Genomic DNA, 13,428 nt, shown 5'->3' with positions numbered 1-13,428 from the left:
CACTCCCATCAGCTCTACGGAAACCTAGAATTTTACAGACGTGACAGCAGCGCCCCCTGCTGACTTCTCAAAAGTATAACCACAAGGTCTATGACGTAATGATTACTGCGAAATTACACCGAACCAACAAGCTCTGACGTAAAAGATGAGTCAGCAGTATAAGTTACTATTAACGATTACTATTCATTCATTCATTCATATTATCTGCTTCATCCTGGTGGGATGCAATAGGAGCAATTTAAGGCAAGACGTCTGTGGCTGTTCTTGGACAGTGAGAAGAAACCAAAGTACCCAGAAGAAAACCCACTTTATATATATTCACTTTAAACAGCAGAGGGCATTGGGGCTATACACCTCGCCTGGTTGCCAGATTCTTGGTTTTTCAGCCAAATTGGGCTTAATTCAAAATTGTTTTGCATAGTTTGTACCTACCTCAAAAATAAAAGGGCATTTAGATAAATAAAACATAATCACAAATACAGTATATTATTTTCTTTTTTTAAGAGAAATAATAAAAGGAAACATAATTTGTCTTCAATTTCAGTTTAATAAATTGGGAAAAAATCATATCATGAACCCAGTATCGTGAATCGCATCGCATCGTGGGTAGAGTGTATCGTTACATCCCTAGTACTGCATGTATAATATAGCACTTTCCTGCAAGTACACATTTTTGTCATTGCACTTTAATCTATTAAATCAATTAATTAATTATATTAAGACAATTTTATTTTGGTATGCTTTTGAAATATAAGGAGATTTATGCTGGTTATTTATACAGTATATACCCCTTTTTTAAAATCCTGATCTAGCTAAGGCAGGTCTAGTTCAAGGCAAGAATGCCTTAAACAGGTCACAAATCCATCACAGGGCTTCAGCCACCCTCTCCTCGGACACAGCCAATTGTATAGATGGCCAGTTGGCCAACCACTATGCCGCCTGAGCACCTATATGTATGAATATTCAATACTTAGTTGCCCTGCTTCCTTGAAGTACAAAATATAAACAGAAGTCTTTATTATTATTTTTTATTTTACGATATTTAAATGGATCACTGACCCCACACCTTTTACTTTCTTATACTATAACTGGTCCAAATGAAAGATTTGAAGTTTTAGGGCTTGTTCACAGTTTGTTCTTGGGATCTTTCTATTAACACTGTGTATATTTTACAGCACATCAACACATTTATTAAGCAATTACAACAAAATATGTACAAATATACACTGTAAATACACTGATAAACTTACATATACAATTAAATGCAAGTTACAATGTAAATACTTTGGTTGCAGTTGTACTCAGAAGTTACAGAATTAACTTGTGCTACATTTGTAGCAGCTCTTCTGTGAATCTGTCAGATAGTGACAAATAAATGTATATTGCAGAAATACGTCACTTATATGTCAGTAAGTATCTGAATTTGACAGGGGCAGTTTAGAACAGAACAGTTTGCTGGTTCAAACCCAAACACCACTAAATTGCCACTACTGGGCCCTCTGAGCAATGCACTTAATCCTTAATTGTTTGCACTGTATTCAGTCAAAACTGTACGATGCTTTAGATAAAAGCATCTGTTAAACATCACAGACCAAAGTAAGGTTCATATCCAGATCCAAGGACTCTTGTGCTGTACGAGTCCCACACCAATGCTGCACCACTGTACTGTCCCACTATTTACTGTAAGTTAAATTATATTGTGCATATAAACCAAAAGTATTTCACTCTTAATTAGATAAGAAACATTGTTTAACTTTTGAGTACAACTAGCAAAATGTAATGCAACTGCCTTAACTATTATATATCAACATCTTGGTTCTTGCACATCTGCAGAAGTTGTCCAAGTTTCTGAGGTGTATTCTGAGGGGGATCTGTAAATCCACTGGGTCATGCTTTTTCTCTGGGCGTGTCACAGTAAGGTACGTTTTCTAGAAGAAGGCTGTCACGTGGTCTCAGTACTGCACATAGAAACAGACAAGTTGTTCAAATTAGGCACTATTTATAATTAACTGGTCACAAAAAATGTCATACAACAGTCAGTGCAGGTATGCGCAAAAGCTGTTTAGGGCAACCACAGTTGTTCCAGCCCAGGTCAGAAATAAAAGTGTCAACACACCAAGCTTATTTTCTCCAACATGCTGTGCTTGTAGAACGTTTTCCCGAAGAATGGTCTCAACAGCTCTGCCCATCTTAATCATCTACAGGAAGAAATCAGGTCAAAGGTGCCATTCAAATGTTCAAAATAAAGACAGATAATAATCAACATCAAAATAATATATGAACATAGTCAAATCAGTAATCTTGCGCTATCTCACTTACAGTTTCAGTACAGAATGAAGATTTGTACATACCTGTTGAATATTTTCCTCTGATGTTTCATTCTTGTTTTTCCTAAATTCTTCATTGATCTTTAATCTAGCAGCTGCATTCAAAAGGAATACATTTCAAAAATATAACAAATGAAAAGATTATAACTGTATTCTTCATAATCTGCTGTTATATGTGTCCCACTGTTTTAAAAGCAACATTCTCTCTCTATTTTTTTCATGTTTGTCTGTACGTTTAAACCACAAGGTCAACACAAGGAAACCCGGATCCTGTGGCAATCAGTCTGGGTCAATCATCTATCTGATGATTTGACCAGTAAGATCTGCATGCTTTGTTGCTGGTGTCTGGGAATTACAGCTCAACTATTAACTTGAACTCATTAACTGTTGGCAATCTGATCACAAACTGAGTCATCTTAGATCTGCTTGATATGTAAGTGATATTTGTTTGTGATAAAGTACCCAATAATAATGCAAATGTGCAATGATGGCAGTGTATAATAATAATAATAATAAAAATAAACAACCACAATAAAACATTAAGAAGCAGCTTAATTTGTTGATGCATGCTCAATAATCCAGGTACACAAAGTTGAATCAGTTCATCTGGACACAAGTTTGTTGTAGAGATAAGTTTCGTCACTCAATCCAAATGACTTCTTCAGTCTGAGCTGGTGGTGGATACCCCAACCTTATATGCAGCCGATTTGCATAACAACCAATCACCGTCCATTGCATAACAATGGAATTGGTGATCAGGTCCATATGCAAATCACAAGCAGCTTAATTGTGATTTGATGGTAGAAATACAATTAGTAACTGCGAAAATGTAATGTAAATGTGGAAATGTAAATTACAAGACCTACCTGTCAAAGCTTTGTTATCCTCTTTGAACACAATGATCCGTGTTCTATGAAGAGCTTTAAATGTTTTAAGTACCTGCAAAATACACAACTATTACAAATGCAGAGAAAAGGTAACAAGGGCTTAGCTTTATTTACGTTTTCGCCATTTAGCAGATGCCTTTATCCAAAGCGACTTACATTACAGTTACAGTATACATTCTGAGCAATTGAGGGTTAAGGGCCTTGCTCAGGGGCCCAACAGCAGCAACCTGGCAGTGGTGGGGCTCGAACCAGTGACCTTCTGATTACTAGTCCAGTACCTTAACCACTAGGCTACAGCTTTATCTTTTTAATGAGAAAGCTGTACCTGGTGTAAGAAATTACAGAAATACACGTTGCAATATCACGTATTTCTTTACATAAACATGTTAATTTCTATAACATTTAATAATGTTTTACATTAAAATGGGAAGATCATGAGTATGAAGTAAACACAATCAACTGTTTAATGTTAATGTGGTTAAGATACTGGACTACTAATCATAGGGTTGCCGGTGTTCTGTCGATTTGTCCTACCTTATTGAAATTTCCTACCATAGTGCAGATTTATAGATATAGTAAATATTTGTAAGTTTTATCGATTTATTGTTATTAAAACTAGACTAGAGACAGCACATCTCGAGAGATCTGTATCTTAGTATAAACTATAGATAGCATTTCTCGATGGATCTCTATCTTTTTATAAACTATAGGTAATACATCTTGATAGATATGTATCTTGTGATAAACTATAGGTAAAACATCTCGATAGATATGTTTCTTATTATAAGTAGTGGTAGCACATCTTGATGGATGTGAATCTTATCACTTTGGTAGCACATTTCGATAGATCTATATGTTATAATACACTATAGGTAGCACATCTCGATATATGTATATGTTATTATAGCACGAAATTATAGGCGTTTCACGCGTCAAAACGGATGTGCGCATGCTCGGTAGGACATCTCGATGATGGGATAAATCGACAGAACACCGGTTAAAGCCCCACCATCACCACAGTTGGGTCCCTGAGCAAGGCCCTTAACACTCAATTGCTAAAATTGTATCACTCATAATTGTAAGTCGCTTTGAATAAAAAGCGTAAGATAAATGCTGTAAATGTAAAGCAGTTTTACTAGTGACAGAAACAGGGCAGACTAGAGTGGCAGTCTAAACTGAAGCCTAGCTAACAGACATCAACTATATACTGTATATATACAGGGGTTGGACAATGAAACTGAAACACCTGGTTTTAGACCACAATAATTTATTAGTATGGTGTAGGGCCTCCTTTTGCGGCCAATACAGCGTCAATTCGTCTTGGAAATGACATATACAAGTCCTGCACAGTGGTCAGAGGGATTTTAAGCCATTCTTCTTGCAGGATAGTGGCCAGGTCACTACGTGATGCTGGTGGAGGAAAACGTTTCCTGACTCGCTTCTCCAAAACACCCCAAAGTGGCTCAATAATATTTAGATCTGGTGACTGTGCAGGCCATGGGAGATGTTCAACTTCACTTTCATGTTCATCAAACCAATCTTTCACCAGTCTTGCTGTGTGTATTGGTGCATTGTCATCCTGATACACGGCACCGCCTTCAGGATACAATGTTTGAACCATTGGATGCACATGGTCCTCCAGAATGGTTCGGTAGTCCTTGGCAGTGACGCGCCCATCTAGCACAAGTATTGGGCCAAGGGAATGCCATGATATGGCAGCCCAAACCATCACTGATCCACCCCCATGCTTCACTCTGGGCATGCAACAGTCTGGGTGGTACGCTTCTTTGGGGCTTCTCCACACCGTAACTCTCCCGGATGTGGGGAAAACAGTAAAGGTGGACTCATCAGAGAACAATACATGTTTCACATTGTCCACAGCCCAAGATTTGCGCTCCTTGCACCATTGAAACCGACGTTTGGCATTGGCACGAGTGACCAAAGGTTTGGCTATAGCAGCCCGGCCGTGTATATTGACCCTGTGGAGCTCCCGACGGACAGTTCTGGTGGAAACAGGAGAGTTGAGGTGCACATTTAATTCTGCCGTGATTTGGGCAGCCGTGGTTTTATGTTTTTTTGGATACAATACGGGTTAGCACCAGAACATCCCTTTCAGACAGCTTCCTCTTGCGTCCACAGTTAATCCTGTTGGATGTGGTTTGTCCTTCTTGGTGGTATGCTGACATTACCCTGGATACCGTGGCTCTTGATACATCACAAAGACTTGCTGTCTTGGTCACAGATGCGCCAGCAAGACGTGCACCAACAATTTGTCCTCTTTTGAACTCTGGTATGTCACCCATAATGTTGTGTGCATTGCAATATTTTGAGCAAAACTGTGCTCTTACCCTGCTAATTGAACCTTCACACTCTGCTCTTACTGGTGCAATGTGCAATTAATGAAGATTGGCCACCAGACTGGTCCAATTTAGCCATGAAACCTCCCACACTAAAATGACAGGTGTTTCAGTTTCATTGTCCAACCCCTGTATATATGCACGTCAAAGGGTGAAGATTTCCTATACAAGACAGCATTCCTATAAACCACTTCACTATACAATTATACACAATACCTGTCCATGTTGCACCTTATAACGATGATAACCGTTAATAAAGTTTTAATATGTGTTACTAACCTTCAAGCGTGTCCCCATCTTGCATGTACACAATTTCCTCGATCACCGCTTACTCGCGTTGTTAGTGAAGCAGCGCCATCTACTGGGTTGGAACTGCGATATCAAAGCCATGCAGCGTTCATGTTCCTCAAAGCCCGTCGCCATTATTTTACCAAGATTTGCGGTCTGGCACGTACGGAGGTCCAGAAACAACGTGTGAATTTTTAGTTTTTTGGTCTCAGGTTAAAACAGTTGTTTGGAATGAAACCATTTTCTGCTTAAACTGTCAATTAAATGCACCGCAATTATTTATTTATTAGGATTTTTAACGTCATGTTTTACACTTTGGTTACATTCATGACAGGAACGGTAGTTACTCATTACACACAAGGTTCATCAGTTCACAAGTTCAATGTCAAACACAGTCAAGGACAATTTTGTATCTCCAATTCACCTGACTGCACGTCTTTGGACTGTGGGAGGAAACCGGAGCTCCCGGAGGAAACCCACGCGACACGGGGAGAACATGCAAACTCCACACAGAAAGGACCTACAGTACTATCCACTAAAACACCAAGGTCTTTGACTTTTCCCAGGGAAACTCCTCCCTTCCAAAGTGTCCATAGCAGGCGGTCTTCTGACAGATTGGGCTTTTTAAGCCACCGTGCTGCCCCAAGTCAGTGCTTCATTTTTATTGAATTTATTTTGTCCTAAACATACATTATGGGTTGTTTATCATCTGCAGGAGTGTAAGGAAGAAAAAAACACTCACAAAAGCGTTACAAGAGTTTTTATTATTTTTCAGTTGTTTGCTGCTGGAAAGCCAAAGTGTACCACTTGCAATATCTGCTTAGTTTCCTAAAAACTTTTTCCTATGCACTTTTCTTTTGTGGCCCAAAAACAATTAAAATGTTTTAATCAAAAGAAAAATTAAGAATCTCAAATTAAAGTTAATACCTCTTCTTCAAAAAGTATGATAAAGCACTACAGCCACACAATCTTCTATCTAAAAGTTTCTTGTTTTTTTGTTGAATTTTGTGGGTGGATATTATCACAAGTAAAGAGACATATTGATGGACATTTTTGAAGCACTAAAACACCAAGGTCTTTGACTTTTCCCAGGGAAAATCCTCCCTTCCAAAGTGTCCATAGCAGGCAGTCTTCTGATAGATTGGTCTTTTCAAACCAAGCTCTCTATACAAGAATAAAAGACACATAGGAACATTACTTTACAACCCATTTAGCAGCTATTATTATACTGTTTATATTCTATATATACATGCATACCTTTATATTTATTACTTCCATAAGCATAATTCTGGCTAGCTAGTCAGTCAAAAGGTTATGCAATGTAAATGATGTAAAATGGTGGTGGTGTTGTTCTTTGTTTTTACTTAATTTCACTTACTTGACAATTACTCCTGGCCTTAGGTCAAAATTGTTTTGAACAATACGTAGAAGCTCATCTTCATCTCTGGTGGATGTTCCATAGTGGAAAATGGAGATTGACAAAGGACGGCTTATGCCAATGGCATAAGAAATCTTTAAAGAAAATATTACTTGTATCAGTGACAGCATTCTTACAATTTATGAGTTTTTTAGTGTTTATCAACTTGCAGCTTGTCTGCTGTTAAGAAATAAAGAATGATAAAAATTGTCCTATACTCTTAATTGGTTTGCAAGTTTTTTCATTAGCTTGTAGGATATTACTAAAAAAATTTTTTAAAAAATAGCTTTCTCTGACCTACAACTAAAAATATTAGATGTGACAGGCTTCTAAGCAGGTCAACCTAACGTGCCTGTACTGACTTTTCTTACCTGTACCAGGACCCGTTTGCATAACTTGGCTTTGACAAGAGATTTGGCCACCCAGCGGGCTGCGTACGCTCCAGAACGATCCACTTTGGTGTAATCTTTGCCAGAAAAGGCGCCACCACCATGGCCTCCCCAGCCACCATACGTATCAACAATAATCTTTCTTCCTGTAAGACCTGCATCTCCCTATTTCATACAAAAACAAATCAATTACATATTAAAATCGCATGTTAAATTCTTTATTTTTATGACGTATCTGAAAGTCATAAAGTAACTGAAGCCAGATTGAAAACTGTGCAAATTCTTGGAATCTTACTAGAGACCAGCTTTCATTAATCATGGGTAGAAATGACAGTATAAATTCAGAATGGGTCTCTTAATTAATTGTATTAACAAAAAATATACAATAATCACCATGGTAAACATTATATTTTTGTATCATGTATAACAAGTTTAGCAAAATGTGGTTAATTGGCTGCAAGTTGAAGCAAAAAGTAAAAAAAAAAATCACACTAGCAAAATTTGTTTAAATAGAAAATCCGACTCAATACTGAGCCCCATATGAACCTGCCTCCGGCAGGTGGAAAGAAGCAGTTGGCTTCTGCACACGTCAGAGTGTGTGTTAGTAACGGCTCTCTTCAGTCAGGAGTGGAGGTCAGCAGCAGTAGAGGAAGCAAAATTTGATGGAGTAATTGGATACGACTACATCAGAAGAAAAATTGGGGTGGGGGGGTGGGGGGATGCATTAAAAATCTAATTACTTACCTGTGGACCACCAATGAGGAACTTTCCACTAGGCAGCAGGTGATAGATAGTCCTGTCATCCAGGTACTTGGCTGGGATTACTGCTTTGACCACTTTTTCCATCAAATTCTGCCGTATTTCTGCTAGGGTAATGTAGGGTTTGTGTTGAACTGAAATCACCACTGTGTGCACTCGGATTGGTTCCATGGCTCCCATGTTATCACGGTATTCCACAGTAACCTATCAGTCACATTATTCCAGTTGGTTCACTTCATGTAAAATTGTATTGTAAAGTACTGAGTCCTTCCTATTTTTGTACCTGTGATTTACAGTCAGGCTGTATCCATGGGCACTCTCCATTTTGGGACAGCTCTTTCATCTTATAATTGAGCTTATGGGCCAGAAGTATGGTCAATGGCATGCACTCCTCTGTCTCATCCGTTGCATAGCCAAACATCAAACCCTGGAGCAAAAGTAATAATACTAATATAGACCCATAGATGCCACTACTTTACAAAAAAGTATACAAATTAAAACACCAAAACAATTGTAGGACAAAGGCAATGATGTAGACAAATTGAAAAATGGTAAAAAAGCAAAATGCACTTAAAAGTAAAAGCTGCATTGCTGAAAAAGACATGGTGTCCAAAATAAGAATCACTAATAACAAAACGCTGAAGTAAAATAGTGTTTTATCAAATGTGAAAATGTAAGTTATGTAATCTATATTACGCATACAAATTTTGCATGCATAAGTTTAAAAGTTTAAGAGCTCATTAGTTTTAATACATAAGCATACTTTTAAAATACAATTCTAAACAGCATAACTGTAAATACAACCTGGTCACCAGCGCCAATATCCTCTTCATCACGACCTTCAAACACACAGTCACTGATTTCAACACACTGGGGCTGCAAGGCCACCAGGACATTGCATGTCTTGTAGTCAAAACCTGTTGAGACAAACAACAAGATAAAAAAGTCATGACTGACTCTGTTACATTTTTAGTATCACTTTGTCCAAGTTGTTTATGCTTTATTTATGAATAAAGCAATGAGATTATTTAGTAATGATAATGATGAGCATTCTTTTTCATAAAATGATTGTCCAACATAATTACCGGTAGGCAACATGAAAAAACAACACATCTAGGCACACTACAAGCTGCCAAGCTGCCACTACAAGCTGCCAAGACCGTGTGCCTAGATGTGCCAGTGTATATGAAACTGAACTGGATACATTGTATACATGTCATAAAGATATTTTTCAATAGTTTTTTACTGATGTTAAACCTTCTTAGTATTTTTACCCATGCCAGCAAGCATGTCAGGGTGTTACAAATTCAATTCCAAAAAAAGTTATACAGTAGATAAAATACAAACGAAAACAGAAAGCAGTGATTTGTAAACTGTCTATAAATGTGTTTGTAAAAACCCTGTTCAGTACTTTCAGTACAGGTCTGGCTTGTCTTTATCCAGCCCCCAGAACTAGGTGCTGGAATGAACTTACCATGTCTGTTTGAACAGCTGAGTCTCTGGTTGTCTTCAAAAGGCAACTAAAGACCCACCTCTACAAAGAACTCAAATGGAAACTAACCTTCTATTTATTAAGGTCTGTTTTTATTTCTTAAAAAGAAACATATACTTTTGTTTAACCAAGGTTTTGGCATATTTGGGTCTCAGACTGTTGAAAAAGTGCTTGATGAAATAAAAATGTCTCTAAGGTCTCTGAACTCTGGGGTCTATGTACCAGTCCCAAACCTCAGTCTTTTTATCATGTTAATTTTAAATCTGCATCTTACCCTTGGATGAGTCGTCATATCCTATATTCTTTACAGTGTCTCTGACCGCTTTCTGGATATCAACCACAGCTCTCGATGTCACCTCTCCACACAGTAGGATCATACCCGTTTTAGCCACACATTCTGTTTTGGAAAACAAAACAACACTTAATTTTCATTAATTTAAAAAATTGCACCTACACCTACTGTCAATTTAACAGGTACTGTACATATAATATTCATCTAACATTGCTAACTCACTTGTTCACTCAACTTTTTCTTTCACCTCAGGGCAGTTAGTAGCCAGTCCACCTACTAAAAACCCCAGACATAGGGAGCATATACTCAAAACTTTTGAACCCTGCAGGTTAAATTCCAAATAACTACTGCGTACTGCATACTACACTAGTGTTCAGACATTCAAGCTCATTTGCATTTTTTTGCATTTACGACATTTAGTAGACGCTTTTGTCAAAAGCAGCTTACAACTGTGATCATATACAATCCAAGCACTTGAGGGTTAAGGCCCTTGCTCAAGGACCTTAAACTGGCAACCTAGGGTTTGAACAAGGGACCTTCCAATCAATAGTCCAATACATTGACCGCTGTGCAGTGTCATGACAGGTAGTTGGCACATGACATGAGCTTAAATGACATTACATACTATTAAAGCTTTTATGTTGTGCTATTATGTTGCAATTGAAGTTTAAATTGCAGTAGTGTTAAAGAGCTGACCAAGTGTCCATCAGACAGAATTGACTTTGTCTGAGGGAGGGCGGGTTAGATGGGTTTTTCCCTTATTGCAACTGCAATTTGCAGTATAAGAAGGTACAGATGCCGATATTTGGGGGGGGGGGGGGGGGGGGTTCACAGGGCATAGCTTGACTCTCCATGTGTGCTCTGTGTGGGATCCCATAACTGTCAAAAAGCGGTTGGTAATTGCACGTGTCGAAGATAATAATATACTGATACACTGCAACTATACTTGTATGATAGACCTGATAAACTGTCCGTTAGGTGTAGTTTATCTAGACTAAGCATACTTACAATATTGTTATGTTTTTAACAGGCTCGTAACTATACAATATTAATTAAATAAAAAATACAAATATTATCTGCTGCAATTTTTAAATATATTCAAAGCTCATACCACATGCCACTCTGGATTCAGGGTCTTGGGAGAGATATGCATCTAAAACTGCATCACTTATTTGATCACACATTTTATCTGTGGGTGAGAATGATGATGCATTTAGAAAAAAAACATGCAAAAAATCTGTAAAAGAGTTTTCATAATATCTGACACAAATCAAACCTTTATTAGTTTATGAGGAAAACATGTCTGGACTTGAATCAAAGTACATGGGGCTGTGAGTAAAGCTAGTTAATATTTTATAATAAACTAGCCGAAATAAATAAATAATTAACGGTCTTATGGTGACTTGTCAGATTAGTTGTAAGCAAAAATCTAAGCAAATATAATTTATATTTTGCAGTAAGTGATATTGGATTAGCCTGATTTGTGCCAAGCATTAAAAGTTCCCAACATTATTTCCTTTTTTTATGCATATAGCAAAAGCAGAGCCTTACCAGAGTGGCCTTCACCAACCGATTCCGATGTAAAAAGAAAGGTTTTGCCAGGTTTGTTGTACACGGTGTTATTCATTATGAATGTAGAAGACAGAACAACAATACACCCTGCTTTACAGCTGTAGGAGGTCAGAAGAAAGAAGTAATCTAAAGTGAGGACACACAGCTCAAATCTGCTGGGTGGGGTTAATTCTGATATGATCACATGGAAACCACATTGACATATCAAACTGCTAGTATTGCAATTTTAAATATAATGCTAGTAAAATCTTGTTGTTAGTCATAAACAGAAGTAAGAACAATGTTTGTTTTAAATACACCAAGGTTAGCTTAACTGGTATGTGCATTCATTAATTATTTAATAAGCTACACTTACAGATGAACTTTGAGGGTACACAGTTACTGATTGTATCCCATTTGTTGCTCTGTATACTTTGGTATAACATGGTAATGAAAGGATAGTGTTCAGGTGCAGCACGGTTGTTAGGATTTTTAAATACTATTTAAGCTTAGCCTACTGGCCTCTTTATTAGAAACACAAACCCTGTTAGCACTTGTAGTAGGTTAAAGACACAGTTAAAGACACAATGTATTTTAATTCTCCACTAGTCTTCATCAATGGACACTTTTTGATCACAGTAAGCTGTTGTCTTTATAAGTTGTTTCAAAATACCAACAACCCTGCTGCACCTGACACACTCATACCAGCACTACACACACTACAATGTTAGTGTCAGTGCAGTGTTAACACCACCCTGGTCAGTGGGGTTCCTATGGGGGGCCATTTCATGAACGAGGGGGCAACATGTAGGCTACAATTAGTAATTTTATACCAACAAAGTTGATATGTTGTTATGTATGTAGGCAAGTATCAAATAAATGTGTTTGTTCCAGTTTTTGTTTCCTTTTTTGGCTATATCCAAAGTGATGGTATATCCAAACAACTGAGAGGCCCAACTAGGCATGCCTGAAGATGTTTTGGAAAGGGGGTTCTGTCAACTAAATATAAAAGCTCTACACCAACAGCTAAACTGTGTGCTTATCTGAATTTTGTGTGTACTTAGGTCAAATGTATGACTTATTTAACATGTGGTGCTTGAGTGGCGCAGCGGTCTAATAGACTAGCCCGCTACCACTACAGGCCAAAGCCTTGTGTGCGCCCTGTCCAATGTTTTCCCCACCGTGACCCTGACCAGGATGAAGCGGTTGATGAAAATAATTTAGAATGGAAATAGAATTTGTGCATTTGAAGTTCTTGTCATATGAAATAATCTGTATCTGTTTTAAATATCATATTCTGTCACAAAATGGCAATACAAGTACCCGTGTGGCTAAACCTAGCATAAAACTAGGTGTGTCTGTGCACTTGTCAATATGGTAATAAACACTAAAGGTGACTTCTGTAAGAGCATTAATAACATATCGTGCCACCACTAAATCTTGAGCAACACTGTACATTAAATAATAAAGACAGTTTTTATTTGGCTGAGTGAAATATTTGTTACAGTTCAGTGATAAATTACATTTTGCAACTTTGCCTGATCATGTGGCAATTTAAATATGAAAACTAGTTTTGTCATGACCTCCTCATGTTCCATCTTGGAAGTTTTAAAACTTTTAACTGAATGTGTTGGACTTTGATATTTTGCATAATAGTTTTAAACAAATG

The 13,428-nt window shown here is 37.6% G+C and overlaps 2 protein-coding genes across 3 annotated transcripts; both read right to left on the bottom strand.

Annotated features, from left to right (window-relative positions):
• Nucleotides 1-527: 527 nt before the first annotated feature.
• lyrm7 (LYR motif containing 7) lies at nt 528-5,900 on the bottom strand. Its single transcript, XM_063014197.1, has 5 exons — nt 5,851-5,900; nt 3,194-3,266; nt 2,352-2,422; nt 2,117-2,198; nt 528-1,958 (listed from the first exon to the last, which is right to left on the bottom strand). Exons 1-5 carry the CDS (start codon nt 5,866-5,868, stop codon nt 1,888-1,890), a joined length of 315 nt encoding a protein of 104 aa, XP_062870267.1. The 5' UTR covers nt 5,869-5,900; the 3' UTR covers nt 528-1,887.
• Nucleotides 5,901-6,604: 704 nt separating this feature from the next.
• On the bottom strand, nt 6,605-11,884 carry mat2al (methionine adenosyltransferase II, alpha-like). 2 transcript variants are annotated; one of them, XM_063014219.1, is made up of 9 exons: nt 11,760-11,884; nt 11,320-11,397; nt 10,191-10,313; nt 9,229-9,341; nt 8,708-8,851; nt 8,410-8,628; nt 7,648-7,830; nt 7,238-7,371; nt 6,605-7,023 (listed from the first exon to the last, which is right to left on the bottom strand). In XM_063014219.1, exons 1-9 carry the CDS (start codon nt 11,833-11,835, stop codon nt 6,921-6,923), a joined length of 1,173 nt encoding a protein of 390 aa, XP_062870289.1. In that variant the 5' UTR covers nt 11,836-11,884; the 3' UTR covers nt 6,605-6,920. The 2 variants fall into 2 exon arrangements, with proteins under 2 accessions (XP_062870289.1, XP_062870290.1); XM_063014220.1 differs by lacking the exon at nt 6,605-7,023 and having other exon boundaries at nt 7,234-7,371.
• Nucleotides 11,885-13,428: the final 1,544 nt, after the last annotated feature.

This window comes from Trichomycterus rosablanca, chromosome 18 (genome assembly GCF_030014385.1).
Source record: "Trichomycterus rosablanca isolate fTriRos1 chromosome 18, fTriRos1.hap1, whole genome shotgun sequence".
Taxonomy (NCBI): Eukaryota; Metazoa; Chordata; class Actinopteri; order Siluriformes; family Trichomycteridae; genus Trichomycterus; species Trichomycterus rosablanca.
This window is presented reverse-complemented; position numbering and strand designations above follow the sequence as displayed.